Raw genomic sequence first — 25,861 nt, forward strand, 5'->3', positions numbered from 1 at the left:
AGAAGATTGTAAACCTCCCCACTGCATGGCAATCCCCGAAGAACTTAGTAAACAGGCCTTGTACCCAGCAAGCACTCAAAAATACCATTGATTACTTGATGGATTGGAGCTCCACCCACTGAGGCAGGCTGAAAAATAGCTCTGAAAGTATTCCTGTGATATGGAGAGTGACTCCCAGGAGCCTTGGGGAAAACTATTGTTCCTTTTAAAATGTAAATGGACAGGGCCCAGGCTAGTAGCAGGGGTTAGTATGGGGTCACTTGCGCTTGTGCCAACCTGCTGGTACTGGGTAGGCCTTCCTTGAGGCCCTAATAATAATTATGGCGTTTAATAATGGTGGTATTTGTTCATTCTTTCATTCATTCATTCAATCGTATTTATTGAGCACTTACTGTGTGCAGAGCACTGTACTAAGCGCTTGGGAAGTATATGTATATATGTTTGTACATATGTTTGTACATATTTGTACATATTTATTACTCTATTTTTATTTATTTATTTTACTTGTACATATCTATTCTATTTATTTTATTTTGTTAGTATGTTTGGTTTTGTTCTCTGTCTCCCCCTTTTAGACTGTGAGCCCACTGCTGGGTAGGGACTGTCTCTATATGTTACTAACTTGTACTTCCCAAGCGCTTAGTACAGTGTTCTGCACATGACATCTGTCTACATGTTTTGTTGTCTGTCTTCCCTTTCTAGACTGTGAGCCTGTTGCGGGTAGGGACTGTCTATCTGTTGCCGACTCGTACATCCCAAGTGCTTAGTACAGTGCTCTGCACACAGTAAGCGCTCAATAAATACGATTGAATGAAAGAATGAATGATAGACTGTGAGCCCCTTGCTGGGTAGGGACCATCCCTCTCTGTTGCCAACTTGTACATCCCAAGCGCTTAGTCCAGTGCTCTGCACACAGTAAGCGCTCAATAAATACGACTGAATGAATGACAGCTTTCTACATGCTTTGTTTTCTGTCTCCCCCTTCTAGACTATGAGCCCGTTGTGGGTAGGGACCGTCCCTATCTGTTGCCAACTTGTACTTCCCAAGCACTTAGTCCAGTACTCTGCACACAGTAAGTGCTCAATAAATACGATTGAATGAATGACACCTGTCTACATGTTTTATTGTCTGTCTCCCCCTTCTAGACCTTGAGCCCACTGTTGGGTAGGAACTGTCTCTATATCATCATCATCATCATCTATATGTTGCCAACTTGTACTTCCCAAGCACTTAGTACAGTGCTCTGCATACAGTAAGCTCTCAATAAATATGACTGAATGAGTGACACCTGTCCACATGTTTTGTTTTGTTGTCCGTCTCTATCAGTTGCCTACTTGTACTTCCCAAGCGCTTAGTCCAGTGCTCTGCACACAGTAAGCGCTCAACAAATACGATTGGATGAATGACACCTGTCTACATGTTTTGTTTTGTTGTCCATCTCTGTTGCCAACTTGTACTTCCCAAGCGCTTAGTCCAGTGCTCTGCACACAGTAAGCGCTCAATAAATACGACTGAATGAATGACACCTGTCCACATGTTTTGTTTTGTTGTCCGTCTCTATCTGTTGCCAACTTGTACTTCCCAAGCGCTTAGTCCAGTGCTCTGCACACAGTAAGCGCTCAACAAATACGATTGGATGAATGACACCTGTCTACATGTTTTGTTTTGTTGTCCGTCTCTGTTGCCAACTTGTACTTCCCAAGCGCTTAGTCCAGTGCTCTGCACACAGTAAGCGCTCAATAAATACGACTGAATGAGTGACACCTGTCCACATGTTTTGTTTTGTTGTCCGTCTCTATCTGTTGCCAACTTGTACTTCCCAAGCGCTTAGTCCAGTGCTCTGCACACAGTAAGTGCTCAACAAATACGATTGGATGAATGACACCTGTCTACATGTTTTGTTTTGTTGTCTGTCTCTGCTCTGCACACAGTAAGCGCTCAATAAATACGATTGAATGAATGAATGAATGAATGAATATGTTGCCAACTTGTACTTCCCAAGCGCTTAGTCCAGTGCTCTGCACACAGTAAGCGCTCAATAAATACGATTGAATGAATGACTGATAGACTGTGAGCCCGTTGCTGGGTAGGGACCGTCCCTATCTGTTGCCGGCTTGTACATCCCAAGCGCTTAGTACAGTGCTCTGCGCTCGGTAAGCGCTCAATAAATATGATTGAATGAATGAATGAATGGGGAACGAACGAACGAACGAACGAACGAACGAACGAACGAACGAACGAACGAACGAACGAACGAACGAACGAACGAACGAACGAACGAACGAACGAACGAACGAACGAACGAACGAACGAACGAACGAACGAACGAACGAACGAACGAACGAACGAACGAACGAACGAACGAACGAACGAACGAACGAACGAACGAACGAACGAACGAACGAACGAACGAACGAACGAACGAACGAACGAACGAACGAACGAACGAACGAACGAACGAACGAACGAACGAACGAACGAACGAACGAACGAACGAACGAACGAACGAACGAACGAACGAACGAACGAACGAACGAACGAACGAACGAACGAACGAACGAACGAACGAACGAACGAACGAACGAACGAACGAACGAACGAACGAACGAACGATTTCGGCGGGCCCAGCCGAACGCGGAAGCGCACTCGGCTCTGAGGCGAGGCCGGCCGCTGACGTCATCGGGATCCCTGCCCCGCCGACCAATGGGAGGCCGGATCGGCGGCGACGCATGCGCAGTCTGATGCAACGCCCGGTCCCGTTGCGGCCTGTCCTGAGACATGGCGGTGGACGTGGCGAGGCTGAGCCTGGGTGAGTGTGGGCCTCTGGGGCTCCTCAGAAGCAGTGAGGCCCCAGTGGAAATAATAATAATAATAATCATAATAATAATAACTTTTACTAAGCGCTTACTACGTGCCAAGCACCGTTCTAAGCGCTGGGGAGGTTACAAGGTGAGAAGGTTGTCCCACAGTCTTCATCCCCATTTTACAGATGAGGGAGCTGAGGCACACAGTGGGCAATAATAATAATGATGATGATGGTGATGGCATTTATTAAGCGATTACTACGTTCTAAGCGCTGGGGAGGTTACAAGGTGATCTGGTTGCCCCACGTGGGGCCCACAGTCTTCATCCCCATTTTACAGATGAGGGAACAATAATTATAGTGAACAGTGCACAGTGAACAACAATAATAATAATAATTATAATAATGATAATAATGATGAAGATGGCATTTATTAAGCGATTACTATGTGCCAAGCACTGTTCTAAGCGCTGGGGAGGTTACAAGGTGATCAGGTTGCCCCACGTGGGGCCCACAGTCTTAATCCCCATTTTACAGATGAGGGAACAATAATTATAGTGAACGGTGCACAGTGAACAACAATAATAATAATAATTATTATTATAATGATAATAATGATGATGATGGCATTTATTAAGCGATTATTATGTGCCAAGCACTGTTCTAAGCGCTGGGGAGGTTACAAGGGGAGCAGGTTGTCCCACAGTCTTCATCCCCATTTTACAGATGAGGGAGCTGAGGCACACAGTGGACAATAATGATGATGATGGTGATGGCATTTATTAAGCGCTTACTATGTGCCAAGCACTGTTCTAAGCGCTGGGGAGGTTGCAAGGTGATCTGGTTGCCCCACGTGGGGCCCACAGTCTTAATCCCCATTTTACAGATGAGGGAACAGTAATAATAGTGAAAAGTGAACAGTGAACAACAATAATAATTATTATTATAATTATAATGGTAATAATAATGATGATGGCATTTATTAAGCACTTATTATGTGCCAAGCACTGTTCTAAGCGCTGGGGAGGTTACAAGGTGATCAGGTTGCCCCACCTGGGGCCCACAGTCTTAATCCCCATTTTACAAATGAGGGAACAATAATAATAGTGAACAGTGCACAGTGAACAATAATAATAGTAATTATAATAATGATAATAATAATGATGATGATGATTATGGCATTCATTAAGCGCTTACTATGTGCCAAGCACTGTTCTAAGCGCTGGGGAGGGTATAAGGTGATCAGGTTGCCCCACGTGGGGCTCAAAGTCTTAATCCACATGTTACAGGTGAGGGACTTGAGGTACAATGAACAATAATAATGATGATGGTGATGATGATGATGATGGCATTTATTAAGCGCTTACTATGTGCAAAACACTGTTCTAAGCGCTGGGGAGGTTACAAGGTGATCTGATTGCCCCACGTGGGGCCCACAGTCTTAATCCCCATTTTACAGAGGGAACAATAATAATAGTGAACAGTGCACAGTGAACAACAGCAGCAACAACAACAATAATAATAATAATGATGGCATTTATTAAGCGCTTATTATGTGCCAAGCGCTGTTCTAAGCGCTGGGGAGGTTACAAGGTGATCAGGTTGTCCCACATGGGGCCCACAGTCTTCATCCCCATTTTACAGATGAGGGAACTGAGGCCCGGTGAAGTGTGAGCTTCTAGACTGTGAGTCCGTTGTTGGGTAGGGACCGTCTTTATATGTTGCCAGCACGTAGTTCCCAAGCGCTTAGTACAGTGCTCTGCACACAGTAAGCGCTCAATAAATACGATTGAATGAGTGAAATAATAATAATAATGATGACATTTACTAAGCGCTTACTATGTGCCAAGCACTGTTCTAAGCGCTGGGGAGATTACAAGGTGATCAGGTTGGCCCACGTGGGCCCACAGTCTTCATCCCCATTTTACAGATGAGGGACCTGAGGCACAGTGAATAATAATAATGATGATGATGATGGCTTTTATTAAGCGCTTACTAAGTGATTATATGAGGTAACTGAGGCCCAGAGAAGTTAAGTGACTGGCCCAGTCACACAGCTGACAATTGGAGGAGTAGTGATTTGAACCCATGACCTCCGACTCCCAAGCCTGGGCTCTTTCCATTGGGCCATGCTGCTTCTCAGTGACAGTTCTCCTTCCTATTTGTGAGCCCCGTGTGGGATAGGGACTGGATCCAACCCTTTGAGCGCTTAGTACAGTGCTCTGCACACAGTAAGTGTTCAATAAACACTTATTTATTGTGGAGGAGCAGCGTGGCTCAGTGGAAAGAGCCCGGGCTTTGGAGTCAGAGGTCATGGGTTTGAGCAGCGTGGCTCAGTGGAAAGAGCCCGGGCTTTGGAGTCAGAGGTCATGGGTTCGAATCCCGACTCCCCCACATGTCTGCTGTGTGACCTTGGGCAAGTCGCTTAACTTCTCTGAGCCTCAGTAACCTCATCTGTAAAATGGGGGTTAAGACTGTGAGCCCCACGTGGGACAACTTGATCACCTTGTAGGCCCCCAGCGCTTAGAACAGTGCTCTGCACATAGTAAGCGCTTAACAAATGCCATTATTATTATTATTATTATTAATAAATACAATCAAATGAATGAATGGGGCCGCCGTCTTCCTCCCTGCCTTGTTGGGAGCCGGGCCTCCTGACCTCTGACCTTTCCCACCCTCCTGGGCTGGCTGGGGGCCAGGCGTGGCCCAAGCACTGCATATGCGTCAAAGATTTATATTGTTGGGTGCAATATTAACATTTTTAATATGCAAAGTGCAGTTGATAAACTATTCAGATTTACTGTAAATCTGAGACAATATTCAGTCCTATTTATTGAGTGCCTACTGTGTGCAGAGCACTGTACTAAGCCCTCGGGAAGTACAAATTGGCAACATATAGAGACAGTCCGTGGGATAATCTGATCCCGGCTCTGCCACTCGTCAACTGTGTGACTTTGGGCAAGTCACTTAACTTCTCTGTGCCTCAGTTCCCTCATCTGTAAAATGGGGATTAAGGCTGTGAGCCCCCCCCGTGGGACAACCTGATCCCTCCTTGTAACCTCCCCAGCGCTTAGAATAATAATAATAATAATAATAATAATAATAATGGCATTTATTAAGCGCTTACTATGTGCAAAGCATTGTTCTAAGCGCTGGGGAGGTTACAAGGTGACCAGGTTGTCCCATGGGGGGCTCACAGGCTTCATCCCCATTTTACAGATGAGGGAACTGAGGCCCAGAGAATAATAATAATAATAGTGATGATGGCATTTATTAAGTGCTTACTATGTGCAAAGCACTGTTCTAAGCACTGAGGAGGTTACACGGTGATCAGGTTGTCCCATGGGGGGCTCACAGGCTTCATCCCCATTTTACAGATGAGGGAATTGAGGCCCAGAGAATAATAATAATAATAATGATGGCATTTATTAAGCGCTTGCTATGTGCAAAGCACTGTTCTAAGCACTGAGGAGGTTACAAGGTGACCAGGTTGTCCCATGGGGGGCTCACAGGCTTCATCCCCATTTTACAGATGAGGGAACTGAGGCCCAGAGAATAATAATAATAATGATGGCATTTATTAAGCGCTTACTATGTGCAAAGCACTGTTCTAAGCACTGAGGAGGTTACAAGGTGACCAGGTTGTCCCATGGGGGGCTCACAGGCTTCATCCCCATTTTACAGATGAGGGAACTGAGGCCCAGAGAATAATAATAATAATAATAATGATGGCATTTATTAAGTGCTTACTATGTGTAAAGCACTGTTCTAAGCACTGAGGAGGTTACAAGGTGATCAGGTTGTCCCATGGGGGGCTCACAGGCTTCATCCCCATTTTACAGATGAGGGAACTGAGGCCCAGAGAATAATAATAATGATGATAATGATGGCATTATGAAGCGCTTACTCTGTGCCAAGCCCTGTTCTAAGCGCTGGGGAGGTTACAAGGTGATCAGGTTGTCCCACTGGGGGCTCACAGCCTTCATCCCCATTTGACAGATGAGGGAACTGAGGCCCAGAGAAGAAGAAGAATAATAACGATGGCGCTTATTAAGCGCTTACTATGTGCAAAGCACTGCTCCAAGCGCTGGGGAGGTTACAAGGTGATCAGGTTGTCCCACGGTGGGCTCACAGTCCTCATCCCCAGTAGAACAGCGCTTTGCACATAGTAAGCGCTTAATAAATGCCATCATTATTATTTATTAATAATAATAAATTAATATTTATTAATTTATTTAAGCACTTGATACTCAACCCAGCCCCACATCAATCAATGGTATTAATTGTGCTCACAGTGTGCATCCTAAATGCATGAGAAAATACAACAGAGGTGGTAGACGCTTTTCCAGCTCAGAATGGGCTATATCAGTCAGTCCTTCAATGAGCACTGTACTAAGTGCCGGGAAGAATAATAATAACGATGGCACTTATTAAGCGCTTACTATGTGCAAAGCACTGCTCCAAGCGCTGGGGAGGTTACAAGGTGATCAAGTTGTCCCACGGTGGGGAGAAACATCCCTTACTATTTCCCCCCCGATCTTCCCCCTGTAAACTATAAGATCCTTGTGGGCAGCGATTGCGTTACCCACTCTCTTTTATTCTTTCCGAAGCACTTAGTACAGTGCTCTGGACCCAGGGAAGGGTCTATAAATACCTTCGATATTGTGAAAGCGCAGCACAAAGTATAAAATATCATAAATGCATTTTGTGACGTAATGAACAATGACAAAAAGATTTCCGTGTCGCACTTCTTGTATTTCCTGCCGATTTTCCCATCAACATAGATTTCTTTTGAAAGGTTGTATATGAATGGTCATGGGGATGTGGAAAACAAATAATTGGAGATTCATTAGCTTATTAAAATGGTTTTTTTGTGGTATTTGTTGAGTGCTTACTGGGTGTCAAGCACTGTTCTAAACACTGGGGCAAGCAGCGCGGCTCACTGGAAAAAGCACGGGCTTTGGAGTCAGAGTTCATGGGTTCAAATCCCGGCCCCGCCACTTGTCAGCTGTGTGACTTTGGGCAAGTCCCTTCACTTCTCTGGGCCTCAGTTCCCTCATCTGTAAAATGGGGATGAAGACCGTGAGCCCCCCATGGGACAACCTGATCACCTTGTAAACTCCCCAGCGCTTAGAACAGTGCTTTGCACATAGTAAGCGTTTAATAAATGCCATTATAAATGCAAGGTATCAAGTTAGACAGAGTCCTTGTCTCACGTAGGTCTAAGTCAGAGGATTTAATCCCCATTTTGCAGATGAGGAAACTGAGGCACAGAGTCGTGAAGGGACCCATTCATTCGATCGTATTTATTGAGCGCTTTCTGTGTGCAGAGCACTGTACTAAGCGCTTGGGAAGTACGAATGGGCAACATATAGAGACGGTCCCTACCCAGCAGCGGGCTCACAGTCTAGAAGGGGGAGACAGACAACAAAACAAACAGCCAAGGTCACACAGCAGAGGGTGGTGGGATTAGAACCCGGGTCCGGTGATTCCCTGGCCCGTGCTCTTTCTACTAGGCTTCTCTGCTTCTCGTTGAGATTCTTGTTGGCAGACCATTTGATAAGTAGAATATTGTTAAATCCGCATAGAGGAAGGATGCCGGGTTTGGGAGTCAGAGGATGTGGGTTCTAATCCCGGCTCCGCCATTTGTCCGCTCTGTGACCTTGGGCAAGTCACTTAACGTCTCTGTGCCCCAGTTCCCTCTTCCGTAAAATGGGGATTAAAGACTGAGCCCCACAGGGGACAGCCTGATTACCTCGTATCCACCTCAGTGCTTAGAACAGTGCTTGGCACATCGTAAGCGCTTAACAAATACCATCGTTATTATTGTTACCCTTCCAAGTGCTCTGCACACAGTAAGCGCTCGGTACTCTTGTGTTTTTGTCTGTCTCCCCCTCCTAGACTGTGAGCCTATTGTTGGGTAGGGGCCGCCTCTATCTGTTGCCGATTTGTACTTCCCAAGCGCTCAGTCCAGTGCTCTGCACACAGTAAGCGCTCAATAAATACTATTGAGTGAATGAATCAATGCGATTGAATGAATGAATGAATTTCCCACTGCCCCCTCCCCGCACAGGAGAGAGGGCGACGCTGGGCGGGGACGGAGCCGCCCTTTAACCAGTTGTCCATCTTTCCAACTCGTGAGATGCCCTCGGTGCACATGTATCTGTCATTAATTAATCTATTTCTTTTTTATTGTATTAATGTCCATCTCAGGAATCATCATCATCAATTGTATTTATTGAGCGCTTACTATGTGCAGAGCACTGTACGAAGCGCTTGGGAAGTACAAATTGGCAACATATAGAGACAGTCCCTACCCAAGAGTGGGCTCACAGTCTAAAAATAATAATAATAATGGGATTTATTAAGCGCTTGCTATGTGCAAAGCACTGTTCTAAGCACTGGGGAGGTTACAAGGTGATCAGGTTGTCCCACGGGGGGCTCATTTTACAGATGAGGTAACTGAGGCACAGAGAAGTTAAGTGACTTGCCCAAAGTCACACTGCTGACAATTGGCAGAGCTGGGATTTGAACCCATGACCTGTGACTCCAAAGCCCGGGCTCTTTCCACTGAGCCACGCTGCTTCTGTGTGTCTGTTGTTATATTGTGCTCTCCCGAGTGCTTAGTACAGTGCTTTGCACACGGTAAGTGATCAGTAAGTACGATTGACTGGACAGGAATGTGTCTATTGTTATAGTGTACTCTCCCAGGCGCTTAGTACAGTGCTTTGCACACAGTAAGCGCTCAATAAATACGATTGATTGAATGAATGAATGAAGCCGGGCAGGGGTCGGCGCACAGGCTGGCAGGTGCTCATGCCCCCCTGAGACCACAGGAGATCTGCTTGCCTTTTCCCAAGATAGAGCTGCCTGAGAAGCAGCGTGGCACCATAGAAAGAGCCCGGGTTTGGGAGTCAGGTTGTGGGTTCTAATTCCGCCTCCCCCACTTGTCAGCTGTGGTACTTGGGGCAAATCACGTAACTTCTCTGTGCTTCACCTCGTCTGTAAAATGGGGGTTAAGACTGTGAACCCCACGTGGGACAACCTCATTGCCTTGTTTCCCCAGTGCTTGGAACATAGTAAGCTCTTAACAATCAATCAATCGTATTTATTGAGCGCTTACTGTGTGCAGAGCACTGTACTAAGCGCTCGTTAATACCATTGTTACAGAGCTCTCATATCTGGTCAGTCCACCTGGATTGGGATTTTTTTTTAACCCCTTTTTCTGGTCATTTATGATGATGATGGTATTTGTTAAGCACTTACTATGTGCCCGGCACTGTAATAATAATAATGGCATTTGTTAAGCACTTAACTATTTGTTAAGCACTTAACTATGTGCAAAGCACTGTTCTAAGTGCTGGGAGGATATAAGGTGATCAGGTTGTCCCCCGTGGGGCTCACAGTCTTCATCCCCATTTTACAGATGAGGGAACTGAGGCACAGAGAAGTTAAGTGACGTGCCCAAAGTCACACAGCTGACAAGCGGTGGAGCCAGGATTTGAACCCGTGACCTCTGACTCCCAAGCTCTTTCCACTGAGCCATGCTGTAAGCACTGGGTGAATACAAGCTAATCGGGTTGGACACAGTTCCTGTCCCACACAGGGGCTCACAGTCTCAATCCCCATTTTACAGATGAGGTAACTGAGGCCCAGTGAAGTGACTTTCCAAGGTCACACAGCAGACAAGTGGCAGAGCTTGGATTAGAACCCATGACCTTCTGATTCCCAGGCCCCTGCTCTGTCCACTGCGCCGTGCTCCGTATTGATGTTATGAAACATCAAAGGGTCTGGAAAAAGAAAAACAAAATAAGGAGTGTTTCTTTTCTCACTAATTGCTATGAGTTTAAATTAATTCAGTTCATTCAATCACATTTATCAAGCGCCTACTGCATGCAAAGCACTGTACTGAACACTTGGGAGAGTGCAGTGTAACAATAAACAGAAATTCCCTGCCCACAGCGAGCTCAGAGTCTGAAGCAGCTGTTTTGTTTTCCAGGAGAGTTGTATGTCTCTGATCGAGAAGGAAGTGATGCCACTGGTGATGGGACCAAAGAAAAACCTTTTAAAACGGGCCTTAAGGTACTTTGGAGTTTCCTAAATTTTCATTTATAGTTTTAGTGATCCTGTAGTGGATAATATATAGCACCTAATGCTGCTACAATTGCGACTGTTGCCAAACTCCCTTGCATTTCACTCCAAGCATTAGATTATAATGGTTTTGGATTCGGTCTTTTTTTAAGGGAAAATAGGTCTGCCATGGAAAGAAAATTGAAGCTAAAGAAATATGGTTTAATAATGATGACTGTATTTATTAAGCAGTTGCTATATACCAAGGGCTGGGATAAATTCAAGGTAGAACTGATAGTCTCTATCCTTACAGTCTGGGAGGGAGGCAAACTAGCATTTTATGTACATTTTACAGGTGAGTCAGTCAATCAGTGGCATTTATTGAGTGCTTGTTGTGTGCAAACACTTGAGAGGGTACAATACAACAGAATTAGGAGTTACCTTCCCTGCCCATAAGGAGTTTACAGTGGAGGGGTTCCATGAAATTAAGTGACTTGCCTGAGTGGCTGAGGTGGGGCAAGTTCCCAGGCCATGCTCTTTCCACTAGGCCACGATGCTACAGTTAGGTTTTTCAAGCGTTCCCAGTTCCGTTTTAATAATAATGGTATTTTACGTGCTTACTATGTGCCAAGCTCTACTAAGCACTGTAGATACAAGATATGCAGGTTGGGCACCGTCCCTGTCCCACATGAGGTTCACAGTGTATGTCTGTAGTCCCGATTTAACTGGAAATCCTTTGCCAGTACCTCTGTGGTGCTTTATTCTGTTTGTGGTAGGAGACAAAGCCTGCTTTCTCTATTGCTGAAAGAAACATTTTGATTTGCCGGGTGTCTTTACCAAAAAAGTGTACCAGTGTTCTTTAGTTAATTATTTCCTATCAGGATTGGTCAAGATTGCCATGCGAAAAGCGAATTTGTTGAAACATACAGTATAAAATAAGGCCATGAAAAGTAACTTATTGAAAACTCTGAAATGCATTTTAATCCTGCCGTGATGATATATCTATTCAAATCCTGGTCACAGAGGGCCTTGATTGGATGAGTTTCTTTAAGGCACCCATCAGTCTTAATTTGCTCTTGGGAAAAGTCAGGTATAGTCACTAAGCTTGGTGAATCTGGGCAGATTATCCATTCTGTTGCAGCTGAATATAGGGTTTTTCTAAATAAATACTACTGATTGATACCCTGCTCTCCACAACAATGGTTGAGAGGCAGAGAGAACTGGTTGCTCCATCAGAGGCTAGAAGGATTCCACTTTATTTGTTGAGGATGATGTTGCTGGAGTGGATAAACTGAGACCAGGGTTTGAGGAAATTGGAGCCAAACACCTTTCGATCGGTGTTATTCTCAAGTAGGGGCCCTCCCAGGTCACTTTTTCTTCCTGTGCCTCTACTTGCTTGTGGACCGTGTCTGGCTCTTCTACATGCTGGATGATTTTACAAGGTGGGGCTGGTGAGAACACACCTTCGTCCAGGTTATCAGTGAGGCTTAAAATGATACATTCTGTTATCCACCTAGGGTGTGAAAAGGAGGAAACTTGAAGAAAGATGATATTCTGGGCATAGAGGATGCAGCATACTGAGGGAAGGCTTATAGTTGCTAAATTGCTTTGTTTTCTTCCCCACAGAGTCAGGGCAGTGGGGATGATGGGCTAGGAGTTGAGGGGGACAATTTAGGATTTGTTGAGCGATTTGGAAACCAAGGTCAGATTTTGATTCTGATCTATAAAGTAATGGGAAGCCATGATAGGGTTGCAAGATGGAGCCATGAATGATCAAATTGTTGTGCAGAGTAGTTATTCTTGGTGGTAAGTGAGGCTCAACTGAAGTACCACGGTGCCGGTAAAGTAAAGTTCGGTGAAGAGAAGGTCCAGGTGAGAAGTAATCAGGCCTGAGCTAGAGCTGTGACTTTAGTGATGGAGCTGACTGTAGGAGAGAACAAGCTTGTAGATGTAGTGTTGCAGAGCGTCCCTTATAGTACTGAATTTGGGCCAGACTCGTGAAGTAACGGTTGGAAACTTCATCAGAAGCCATATTTTTCAGTTATCTTTAGAGAAATAGCCGGTTAATTGAAGAAAAGTTTCTGTCATAGAGTAATTACCCCATATCTCCCTTCATACGTTAGTGGAGACTTGGCTTTTATATCAGGAAGGCAGGTTTAAGCTTGTTCACAAGCTTGAACACAGACTTGTGAAGCTAGTGGGATTGCACTAAATATTGTGTGTTGGCTGTTTTCGTTAATGCAGAGCTTTTCCCGTTTCCTCCTTAGGCTTTGATGACAGCGGGGAAGGAACCATTTCCCACCATTTATGTGGATTCTCAGAAAGAAAATGCGGTTGAGTGACTTCATTGACTTGCAAAATTATAATCATTTTATGAATAAGAATTCAGTGTTTTGAATTAACCTTTGTGTCTCTTCAGAGGTGGGATGTTATTTCCAAGTCACAGATGAAGAATATCAAAAAAATATGGCATAGGGAACAAATGAAGAGTGAATCCCGAGAGCAAAGAGAGGTGGGTTGTGAAGATGTCATTGTTTTTTGCTTAGAGAAGCTTGAAGTGGTTTCTTAAAGGTTGTTTTGTGTGTTTTTTTAATAGGCAGAAGACAATTTGCGTCGAGAAAAAAACCTGGAAGAAGCAAAGAAGATTACCATTAAAAAAGATCCAAATCTGCCAGAGCCAGAATGTGTGAGTAGAAGCTTGACAGACTTCTCCGTCTTTAAGTGGTGGGGTTGGATTTGTGCAATAGACAGTCTCTGCAAAAAAACTTATCTCAGCTATTCTTCAGGAGAGCCCAAATGGTTCCCAGGTGGCCTGTTCTGCTGTTCCATGGGTAGAACCAGCCTTTTCTCTTTTTTGGTCAGGGGGAGGGTAGATATTTTGAAGCAGCAAGCCCTAATGGAAAGAGCATGGGCTTGAGAGTCGAAGGACCTTGGTTCTGGTCTTGGCTCTACCACTTGTCTGCTTGTGATCTTGGGCAAGTCACTTAACTTCTCCATGCCTCAGTTTCCTCATCTGTAAAATAATGATTCAGACTGCGAGCCCCGTGTGGGACGTGAACTGTGCTCAACCTGATTAGCTTGTATCTAACCCAATGCTTAGTACAGTGCCCAGCATACTAAGCACTTAAAAAATACCATTAAATATGTATGTTTTTTCCTTTGTGTAGTACCCCCTACTTCTCTTTATTCTCTTGGTTTGTAAGCATTTCTCCAATTTGTCAGTGTTGTTTAAAAATTTTAGTCCTACCCTTCAAGCTGTTAGCCAACCTGCCAGATTTAGGGGTGCCTGTAGATTTGTTCTCCATCCAGTCTGTCAATCGCATGTATCGAGTGCTTTCTATGTGCAGAGCACTGTACTAAGCGTTTGGGAGAGTACAGTACAACAGAATTATCAGACAAGAGTATGTGATGTATTGTGTAATATATCTTTAAAAACAAATTATAATTCTGACTTCACAGGTAAAGATTGCTGCTTTAGAGGCTTTTCGGGGGCAGCGAGTAAAAGTGTTTGGATGGGTTCACAGGCTGCGCAGACAAGGTAAATTGTGTGTGTTTTTACTTGTATCTACTGTATTTTAAATGTTTTTAAGGAGTATTAGACTTACATAACAGAGAAAAGCTGCTGTGTAACATTTACTGGTAGCACTTCCAGTTGTATTGCCATTCTAGGAAAGCCTAGTTTTGAGTCCTTAATTTGCCTCTTAATCATTTAGTTGCATTTTTGCAATTCAGTGAGGAGAAATGCAAACCTTTAACTGTTATGGGTTTGCTTTTTAAACAAACCCTGCACTTGTTTAAATAAACAGGTTAAAAAAACGTTTTAAACAAACTCTGTAGTAGAGTAAAATCAAATTCTTCAAGGGTGATATCCATTATGGAGCATCACTAATTGGGTACTGCTACCATCCTTGGGTAATTTAGGACTAAATTAGTAGTTTAGGGCAGTTTGGATTTTCTAGAAATATTTAGCCCCAGCCCTAGGATTTTGTTTTTCTTTGGCTGGAGGGGAAGGAGCTTCTCAACTCTTTTAGAGGACCTTTTCAGGTGATTTGAGCACCTGACTTCTGTTCCATGTCTAAAAAAGGATGAGTGAGTATCTTCGTTCATCTCTAAAAGACCTGAGAAAATTCCTTCCGACTGCACGTTCCCCACCAGCATCATGCCTAATTTAGGAGGGAACCCTCAGGCTTCGTTGGTTTCAGTGGAAAGCAGCTAGGGCTCTCATCCTAATCCTGCTCTCCTTCCTTGACCCCTTCCAAAAGAAAGAAATCACCGAAACCTGCAACTTTGGGATTGGGACGGAAATATTTGAAGTTATTTTTGTCTCCTTTATAATTGGTAGAACTCACAGGTCTCACAGTTACTATAGGAAAGTATTTATTGTGGAGTTCGTCACAGTTTCAAGTGTTGGATGAGAAGATAACCTTCCACGCCATAGTGACACTGAGAAGTAGATCTTGTTGAAAGAGGAATTTTGGAATCCCTCCTCCCCAGCCACCCTTCTTTTCTCCTGATTGGATTATCAGGCAAAAGCATCTACCCTGGTACCCTTTTAATCCAGTTTAATTTACAATGTAAAGAGTGCCAGCTAAAGCCCCTTTAATGGCCATGTTTCTAGCTCTGGGTATGACAGCACTGTAATTTCTGCTCTGGGGACAACAGCAGCACTCAACTAGAAGGATAAACCAAAATAGCTAAATCCAGTTTAATTTACAGTGTAAAGAGTGCCAGCTAAAGCCCCTTTAAATGGCCATGTTTCTAGCTCTGCGTATGACAGCACTGTAATTTCTGCTCTGGGGACAACAGCAGCACTCAACTAGAAGGATAAACCAAAATAGCTAAGAAGTATTTCAACCCCATTTCTCCGTGGGCATTGCATTGCATTCTTGCTGAACTCCGTGCTAATGAAAACTCGTTTCCTAGGGCATGAGCCGGAGCCGTGCATCTATTTGCTTCTGATGGCAATGAATTGTGGCCTATTCGGTGCAGGAATTCCCTAATGCCTTAATATCCAAAACATGTAAAGCAACCTCTGTGGAAGAACTGGGGCTGCATTTAGTTCTGCTTTTCCTCTTCTGGCAGTGAGACCCAAAGTAGTGACTAGGGGAAGGAAAGCAGCTGACTCCCCTAAATCCGACTGAGCTTGAGTTTGTGCCACAGTAGGCCTAGCCTCTGTAGGGCCCTGCCACGGGTGCCAAACTAGGGTCTTCTGAGAAGCCTAGCTCCGTGATTTAGGCTGACTCAGTGGTTCACTGCCAGGTAGCTGTGCCAGTTTACTCCTTCAAGCTATTTGCCCATTTCTGTCCCCACCACTTCCAGCTACACCCAGCCCACAAAACTCCACCACGTATAAGGATGTCTGGCCACAAATGTGTGCCTGATTACTAACAGAGTTAATACAGAGTGTCCCAATTCACATGCTTTCCACTGAGCTACACCCTTTCCCTTCTCTGACCAGCTCTGTGAATTAATGCCACTCTACAGCAACCCAGGAAGGTTCTGACTAAAAGGGAAAATAAATTGGGTCTGAGATTCTGTCATTCAGAAGTCCGCCGGTTCATAAGGCTCCTGTTTCACATCATTTAAGGCCCTCAAATTTGGGCTTCTGAGCTTGCTCTAAAAAGGAATGCAAGTTGAAAGCCATTCTAGTCGTCATAAGGAACCATTTGGTTAATTTTTTTCTCTTTTTAATTTCTAGGGAAAAATTTAATGTTTGTGGTGTTAAGGGATGGTACAGGATATCTTCAGTGTGTCTTATCCGATGAACTGGTAATGTGTTTTCTTCTTCCCCTGTGGTACAAAACTAAGCAAAATCGGTTTTATCTTTGAATAAGCCACTTGTAGTTGAAATTGTAACTTCTGAGATTATTCTGACAGTTTGATTTCTACAATGGCGAATTAGTTTTAACCCCCAAGCTTGAATTTTATGTCGAGGTGTAATAAGTGAAGGCTGAACAAGGGGAAATCTTGCTTTTATTTGCAATACCCTACAACTAAAAATGTGATATTAAAAATGGCAAATGGTTTAGATGAAAACAATTGCTTTGATAATGAAATGAAGATTTAGATATACTCATGCGTGTTCTTTTATGTTTATGCAACACACACCAGCATTTTATCTTTTGATGATGCAAGTCAATGCACTAGTGACATTCAAAAACAATGCCCCAACAGTTCGCCTCCTGAACAGGTGATTTAGATATAGGGTTAAATGTGGCCTAGAAAATTGATTACCCCTGTCCTCTTAAATATAATCTCGGGACAGAAGTGTGGTCTTGTGTTAATACTGGGAAGCCTGCAGTGTGCTTACCATGTTTTAAATATATAACACTTTTAGCCAGTATGTTCAGTTTTCATTCAAGTGTGGTAAATGCAAAATGTATTCAGGAGTCAATCTCTTTGTGCCAATCTAATTCATAGCAGAGTTTATGAGTAAAATTGGCATTTGTGAACCACTGTTTCAATGGAAAATAAAGGATTCTGTTTCAGTCATCGTGGCCTAGTGGAAAGAGCACAAGTCTGGAAGTCAGAGGACCAGGGTTCTAATCCTGCTTCTTCTACTTGCCTGCCGTGTGACCTTGAGCAAGCTACTTCTCTGTGCCTCATTTCCCTCATCTGTAGAATGGGGACTCAATACCTGTTCTTCCTCCTACTTAGACTGTGATCCCCATAAGGGAACTGAATGTCTTTTATCTACCCCAGTGTTTACTACAGTGCTTGGCACAAAGTGCTTAACAAATACCTCAATTATCATTATTACTCTTAAACTTCTATTTCTATAATTGATGCATTTGCTAAAATACCGGAAAACAAAAACCTTTTCCTGAATTTAAGTACCACCTATTTACTAGTGACTTTGTTTCACTTGACAGTTGGAACATGGTATACTCATGGTAAAAAGTGGTGATTGTTAAATTTTTTCCCCAGGCTGTTTATTGCCAAGTCTTCCTTATTACTTATGATTTTTTTTTACCTTAAAATATATTTTTCAGGGAATGGAACAAGTGACTATTGCACTCTGATAGCCCTACCTCAGGTTTACATTAGCCTCCTCTAGACTCTAAGCTCGTGGTCAAAAAACATGTATACTAATTCTGTTGTGTTGTACTCTCCCAAGCACTTAGTACAGTACTCTGCACATAGTAAGTGTTCAAAAAATATGATTGACAACAGAAAAGTGCCAGAGCTGAGATTAGAACCCAGGTCCTTCTGACAGCCAGGCCTGTGCTTTGTCCACTAATAATAGTAACAATAATTGTGGTATTTCTTAAATAATTTACTATGTGCCAAGCACTGTACTAAGCGCTAGGGTGAATACATGCAAATTGGGTTGGACACAGTCCCTGTCCCACGTAGGACTCACAGTTGTCATCCCCATTTTGCAGATCAGGTAACTGAGTGCCAGAGAAGTTAACTACCTTGCCTAAGGTCACACAGCAGACAAGTGGTGTAAGCAGTATTAATAGTAATAATAATAATGATGGCATTTATTAAGTGCTTACTATGTGCAAAGCACTGTTTTAAGCGCTGGGGAGGTTTCACGGTGATCAGGTTGTCCCACGTGGGGCTCACAGTCTCAATCCCCATTTTATAGATGGGGTAACTGAGGCCCAGAGAAGTTAAGTGACTTGCCCAGAGTCACACAGCTGACAATTGGCGGAGCTGGGATTTGAACCCATGACCTTCTGACTCCAAAGCCAGTGCTCTTTCCACTGAGCCATGCTGCTTCTCTCAAATCCAGGACCTTATGAATCCCAGGCCTGATTGTATCCACTAGACCATGCTGCTTCTAATTTATGTTAAACAGAAATATAAAGGAGTTTTTTTAAAAAGGAATTTTTAGAAGATGCAATTGAAAAGTGAACTTCTGTTTTTTGTAGTGTCAGTGCTACAATGGCGTGGTGTTGTCCACAGAGAGTAGTGTTGCAGTGTATGGAACATTAAAGCTTACTCCAAAAGGCAAGCAGGTAAGGTAATGAGCTTCTTACAAAATTGATAATGCTTTAAAACTTTTTTTTACCAGAGGTTAACTTACTCGTCTGCATAATCCTTATAATTTAGTGTTTGTCAACAGTTGTATACTTTTTTCTGTAACCACTAGCTACTCAAATGGTACGATGGTGGTTAAATTACCCACCAGAGGGAGTACTAGGGATAAGATAAGCTGGGAATAATAATGACAAAAAACTAGGGCTGTCGAGTTCTTGTGAAGAATGTGTATGCCACATTAAAATCAGTTGGATCGTGAAAGTTCCCTCGGAAAGAGCAGGATTAAGAACCAGATTGGGATTAAGAGTAAGCAATTTACCCATAATTTTTTGTTTGTAAATTTTAATGTGTTTTTTTCCTTTCCCGTAATCAGTCATTTTTTTTTATAATGGCATTTATTAAGCACTTACTATGTGCAAGTGATTTTCTTTAAAATCCATAAAGTTGCTTTACAAAAATTAAGAATGAAGATGTGGCAACTCTAGATTTGAAATAGCTTCTGTAGTTTTCTGGGACGTTGGATGCACTTAAGGCACTAGCAAATGTGTGTGTTCTAAGTAATCTATTTAGGTTATTTGCAAAATGTTTGTTAAATGTTTTGGGGAGTTGTTCCTCACTTTCTGTAAAGTAAAAATCTGAAGAGCAATTTTTATTTTAGTCATGGTGTCTACTAGATTGAGGCAGTGTAAGAAAACTTAAAGACCCTGATTCAGGATGTAGACACACACAGAAAAAGACAGGTTGGTTTTCTGAACCGTATTCCCATAAGGCTAAATGAGAATTAGCCTTATGGGAATGGGAATTAGCATGAGAGCCCCTTGAGCAGCTAAAATACTGTTTCAGTGATTATTTGCTAGCAAAACTTTACATTGTCCAGCAGGAAGAAGCCTGATTATGTACTGTGCAGAACACCAATTTCTGTCCTAGGTGCAGATCCAGGAGCCCTTGAGCCGATCCTTCTAAACAGTGTTGTTTTAGGTATTTGGCTACATTTCAAGAAATGCAAATTGCCAAGTATCACATGGGTCAGCAAACACAAAACATTTTGTTTTGGAGTTTCTATTTTACTGGGTTTTATTTTTTTGATATGAAGAAAAGTCACCTAGGCTTCAATCAATCAATCAGTCGTATTTATTGAGCGCTTACTGTTTGCAGAGCACTGTACTAAGCGCTTGGGAAGTACAAGTTGGGAACATATAGAGACAGCTTTACCCAACAGTGGGCTCACAGTCAAAATGACTGCTTCCTCAAACAGAATTATCTCTTTTTTTCCAGGAAACTAGATCGGAACCGAAATCTTGTAGTAAGTGATTAAGTTGGTGGTTTTTCTTACCCTTAAAAAAACAGGCTCCAGGAGGCCATGAACTGAGCTGTGACTTTTGGGAGCTGATTGGCTTGGCTCCAGCTGGGGGTGCTGACAACTTGATAAACGAAGAGTCCGATGTTGACGTGCAGCTCAACAACCGACATATGATGATCAGAGGAGAGAACATGTCAAAAATCTTCAAAGCACGTTCAGCGATTACTCGTTGCTTTAGGGAGCATTTCTTTGATAGAGGCTATTGCGAAGTAAGTAGAGTTTTTATGACAAGTTGCTTTGTTGCCGTTTTACAAAGCCGCCCTATGCATATATATCCACTTACATTCTTTTTTTCTTATTTTATATAGATTACTCCCCCAACATTAGTACAGACCCAGGTTGAAGGTGGCTCCACATTGTTCAAACTTGACTATTTCGGAGAAGAAGCATTTTTGACTCAGTCATCACAACTGTATCTCGAGACCTGTATTCCAGCTTTAGGAGATGTTTTCTGTATCTCCCAATCATACAGAGCGGAGCAGTCCAGGACACGCAGACACCTAGCAGAGTATGGCAGTTAATTTTGAGGGGGTTTTTTCTGACTTTTTGGAGAGATAAATTATAGTCATTGTGGTTTTCGAGTGCTTAACTGTGCCATAAGCACTGGGATAGATACACCATAATTTGGTTAGTCACCATCCCTGCCCCATATGGGGCTCACAGTCAAAGGGAAAGAAAGAACAGGTCATTTAATATGTAGTTTCAAGAAGCAGTAGGATTGGGCTGTTGTAAGTCTTCTGTAATTTTAGAATTAATGTAACATTAAAGGAAGAGTGTAAGAGTGGATTATGTGATTTTTTTTTTAATTCCATGAGCAAAGCTGGTGTGAAAAGGAGTACTCAGTAAAAGATTGTTCCTAGAGTCTGGAAAACTAAGGGAGATTATGTGTATCAGGTATCACTTTTCACAGTGTAGAGAATAAAATTATCCCTTGTTTCACTTTATTACTTATAATAATAATAATAATGGAATTTAAGTGCTTGCTGTGTACTAAGCGTTATGGGGGATACAAGATACTTAGGTCACACAGTCTTGCCCAAAGTGGGGCTCAGTCTAAATCGGAGGGAGAACAGGTATGTAATCCCCTTTTTACAGATGAAGAAACTGTGGCTCGGAGAAGCCAAGTGACTTGCCCAAAATAACACAGCAGGCAAATGGTAGAGCTTGGATTAGAAGCCTTATTATTCTCTTATTCAGGCCGATGCTCTTTTCCTTACAAGTCAAGAATTGCTGCTTAAGTAATTTTAATGTAATAGTATTGAAAGCCAACTGAGTGATGTTAACCATCACTCTTGGAATTTCATCTTCCTAAATTAATTTTTTCATTATTAACCTCTCTTTAGAGAAATGATAGGTAAAGAAACAGCAGAAAGTATCCCTATGGCATCAACTTATTTTTCAGATACACTCATATCGAAGCAGAGTGTCCCTTCTTGACCTTCGATGACATGCTGAATCGTTTGGAGGACTTGGTTTGTGACGTGGTAGACAGAGTCTTGAAATCACCTGCAGCAAGCCTGATATACGACCTCAACCCGGTATGTGTTTTTGGAATTGAATGCTGAAATACTGTTTGGTGTGGCTTTAATGGCCTTTTGTGACTGAACCACTCTCGTGGACTGAACAATCCTTGAATCATTAAATGTCTGCGACAGTGATTTCTGAGTAATTCCATACTTGCTTATCTAATAAATATTTGACAAGTCGTATTTATAGCTGCATCATTAGAATTGGGATTCTTATTACTGCAAAGGAATTGTATAAGTGATAGTTAAGAAACAAGGAGTATTTGGTAATTTTATATTTTTGTATTTAACCAAAGGGCTTCAAACCCCCCAAACGACCTTTCAGAAGGATGAATTATTCAGACGCCATTGTGTGGCTGAAGGAGCATGATGTGAAAAAAGAAGACGGCACTTATTATGAATTTGGAGAAGTATGAAAATACTTTTGTCTTTGTTTTTTCTGCTTTTTGATTTTGTTGTATATGGAATATTGCCTATAAAAGGGAAAGTATTTTATTTCTGTAGCCTTGAATTTATTATTGGGGAAATAGCCTCCTGATATCTAATTTCTTCATTCCTGTTCCTCTCCAGGCGTCAGTATTAGGCCTCCTGTGTTTGGACACTACCAATTCTTCTAGACTTCTTATTCTTCTCTTTTATCTTCATCGCCCCTACTTAAACTAGCATTAAACATCTTTAAACTCCTATATTCCAAATTGTAATCGACAGGTTCCTAATATGTGGGGCCATATTGATTTTTTTTCCCACTCCACCAACGGAATTTTATGTGAAGCATACTAAGTTACTCTTTTTCTCAATCACCTTCTGTCTAGCAACCTTTGTTAAAAGCCAAATAGAAGTATTAAGATGTTAGTGTAAAGTGGGGAAAAAATGAGGCACTCTATAGTAGACAGAGGAACATAGTAACTCGTTAGTGGCTTCTCTAGTTGTTTTACATTGCAACGTGAAAGATGCAGAAGGGGTTACAAAGAGGAAAAGTGTGTAGCTATCATTCATATTTCCTAGTTGTAAAATTTTAAATTGGGTGTGATTTGCTTAATGGAAAAGGAACAAGTGGATGATTAACTCGATTCAATTTTGAATAACATTTTTAGCTTCCTAAGGCATAGATGGTTTTATTCTAAATGCTATATTGAGCCTTTGTTCAAATCTGTCTTCTGAATTATATCTTACTACCTCTGAAGACACGAGTGATTTACAGGGGCTGTTTAAGTGGAAAAAAAGCATGTAAAAGAGTACAAGTGGCTATGACTGCTTGAATATTGGCTTTTATAATGTGCTTTCATGTAGATCAATGTCCTCAGATACACATTGATTTCCTAATGCTCACGGGATAGATGGGGCACACTGACTTCAGGGCCAGGCAAAACCAGCTTCTGAAATGACTCCAGCTCCCAAAGCTCTGTTTCTAATAGATTTTTTTGTTTTTGCTATTTATCCTTTAAGTGATATATTCCATCTAGTAAGTGTCCTCGATGGTGAGCTTCTTGTGGGCAGAGAACACCGTTATCAACTCTCTTGTATTGTTTTCTCTCAAGTACATAGTCCAGTGCTCTGTATACAGTAAGCGTTCAATCAGTCAATCGTATTGATATCAGTCATATCAAGTACTCAAATATCATTGATTATTCTGATATGCAGAGAAGCGGGCATGCTCTGTGATTATTCTTATGGCTTCTTTCAGCTGCCTATTGTGTTAGCCATGCAGGCTTTAAAAGACAGCCTTCTATATTTGAGACTTGTCTTAGTTTGCAGTACCAATAGGGTAAAAGCCCAATAGGAAAAAAAAACAAAACCTGCTCCTGATATCTTGTTGAGTTTCCAGTTGTAAATGTTAATGAAGTCTTATTTAACCTTAGGATATCCCAGAAGCTCCTGAGAGACTGATGACAGACACCATTAATGAACCAATCTTGCTGTGTCGATTTCCTGTAGAGATCAAGTCCTTCTATATGCAGAAATGTCCTGAGGATTCCCGGCTTACTGAATCTGTCAGTTGGTGATTGACGCAGTATTAGTGGCCTTCCTCTTTCAGTGGGTTGCTGGGTGGGGATTGTTTTTAAGGTAGTTAATTGCTTTTTTTAAAAAAAAATCACAGGTATTGCAACCAAGCGGCAATATTTCTCACACTTCTTAAATTATAACCTTTAAATGTCAAAGGGGAAGTGATGGTTATGTTCTCCACATTGAAGTCTTTTAAGTTAATGGGGAATACTATTTTTAGATGTTTTAAATCTGAGTCTCTGGTTACACTTAGCACAACTTCTTGCTTCCTTGCTTTTTGGTTCTAGGTTGATGTGTTGATGCCTAATGTTGGTGAAATTGTAGGAGGCTCAATGCGTATCTGGGATAGTGAAGAGCTGCTAAAGGGTTACAAAAGGGAAGATATTGACCCCACTCCTTATTACTGGTATACTGATCAGGTAAAATCAACTTCCATTTGATTTTTGTATTTTATCACTCCAATTTTCCTATGGAAAACTTTTTGAGTCTGACTCAGGATTAATATTCCAGTTGTTTTTCTCTCAGTTGCTTGGCAGATGTTGCCAAACTTATAGTGAGGTAGACAAATACATTTAGGACCAGCTTTCAAGTTGAAGACAAATTAATTTAGCTAATTGTATTACATCTCTAAAAGCCGGTTCGTTATCAACTTTGCATATTAATAGTAATTTATTTTAAAAGCTCTCCGAATATCTTTTTAGTGGCCGTTACCTCTGATGAATTGGTACCAAAAAGGGTGTGAATGACTTAGCTAAAGCCAAGTATTGAGTTAAGCCAGAGAATTTGAATTTCTGCTTTCACATTTGGTGTTTAGGCATAGGGATGAGAAGGCCAGATAATTTATTTTCATGCGGATCCCTAAGGCCTCTTTATAGCCTAGTTCTGGTGATCTGAGAGAGAGTGTATTCGTTGGTAATTCGTTTGGCTTCCTGCTGTGAGGTCTGTTGTAATTAATTTCATGGTAAGGGTAATTTACTAGGAGGCAGTGTTTTCTGAAAATAGGCTTCTAACTGCCTTTTTTTTCCTTCTAACAGCGAACGTATGGTGCTTGTCCTCATGGAGGTTATGGTTTGGGCTTAGAACGATTCTTAACATGGATTCTAAATAGATATCACATCCGAGATGTATGCTTGTACCCACGTTTTGTTCAACGCTGCAAACCATAACTGCCTCTTTGGAACATCTTCAGTAGGAAAACGCATTGTAAGAGAAGATATTTCCAACTTGTTTCAACTTCATTCAGAGATTGAATGCTAGTATAAAATTGCTTGACTATCCCAATCCCTCAAATGACATTACATTTATTTTATCATTTTAAGAAAAACAGTTGATGCCACGAAACACTTTGTGATCTGTACATTTCAGCTTTACAACTAACATTCAGTTATGGCTCATATCGGACTGATTTGCTGTATCTGCTCTAACACGTGTACTAGCTTTTGGTTACACGGATTACTTTTTAAAAGCATGCCTAAAGCATTCTGAAAACATCATTTTTCTCTCATGTTCAATTGGAATTATGTATTTGGTAATTTATAACATCCAAGTCCATCAATTACAAATTTAAAAAATGATTCAAAGAAAAAAGATTGAGGAAAATTGTTTAGATTTTCTTGCTTTTATTACAGTGGGGGGTTACGGTGAGGTAGACTTCTGTTTGCAATTATTAATGTTCTGTTGTACATTTTTTGACATCTCTAGGCATTCAAAAGTTTTAGTAAAATTTTGGAACAATTCTCAATCTTTAATAGAACTGTAAATCTACTTAATTTAAACCCATTTTAGCAAGTAATTTATGTTCCTCCTTTATTGTACTGCAAACAGATGAAGAGAGAGTCTTGTGGAACATTGATCACTCCACTTCCCCTTCCAATAGTTTTCTAAGGAGTTGGAAGCAAGAATAATTTTGAGTTCTGAAAGTAGCCAAAGTCTTGACATAACTGAGGTTGTTTGCACCTCTTTATTCTGCATTACAATGTTATTTGGGTTACTTCATAAGTAGAAAACATGTTCCATTCAGATTTTGACAGTTTCCAAAGTGCGCATGTCAGGTACAACATACTGTAATCTTGGTAATCAATAAATTCATGGCAATGTGTAGAAATGCT

General features: G+C 41.9%; 1 protein-coding gene across 1 annotated transcript; it reads left to right on the forward strand.

Annotated features, from left to right (window-relative positions):
* The first annotated feature begins 2,715 nt into the window (after positions 1 to 2,715).
* NARS1 (asparaginyl-tRNA synthetase 1) lies at positions 2,716 to 25,861 on the forward strand. Its single transcript, XM_038744033.1, has 15 exons — positions 2,716 to 2,810; positions 10,804 to 10,886; positions 13,142 to 13,207; positions 13,294 to 13,386; positions 13,471 to 13,560; positions 14,334 to 14,412; positions 16,573 to 16,643; positions 18,755 to 18,841; positions 20,211 to 20,432; positions 20,532 to 20,731; positions 21,626 to 21,761; positions 22,046 to 22,159; positions 23,609 to 23,740; positions 24,041 to 24,172; positions 24,788 to 25,861. The coding sequence occupies exons 1-15, from the start codon at positions 2,780 to 2,782 to the stop codon at positions 24,917 to 24,919; spliced, it is 1,668 nt and encodes a 555-aa protein (XP_038599961.1). The 5' UTR covers positions 2,716 to 2,779; the 3' UTR covers positions 24,920 to 25,861.

This window comes from Tachyglossus aculeatus, chromosome 3 (assembly GCF_015852505.1).
Source record: "Tachyglossus aculeatus isolate mTacAcu1 chromosome 3, mTacAcu1.pri, whole genome shotgun sequence".
Classification (NCBI taxonomy): domain Eukaryota; kingdom Metazoa; phylum Chordata; class Mammalia; order Monotremata; family Tachyglossidae; genus Tachyglossus; species Tachyglossus aculeatus.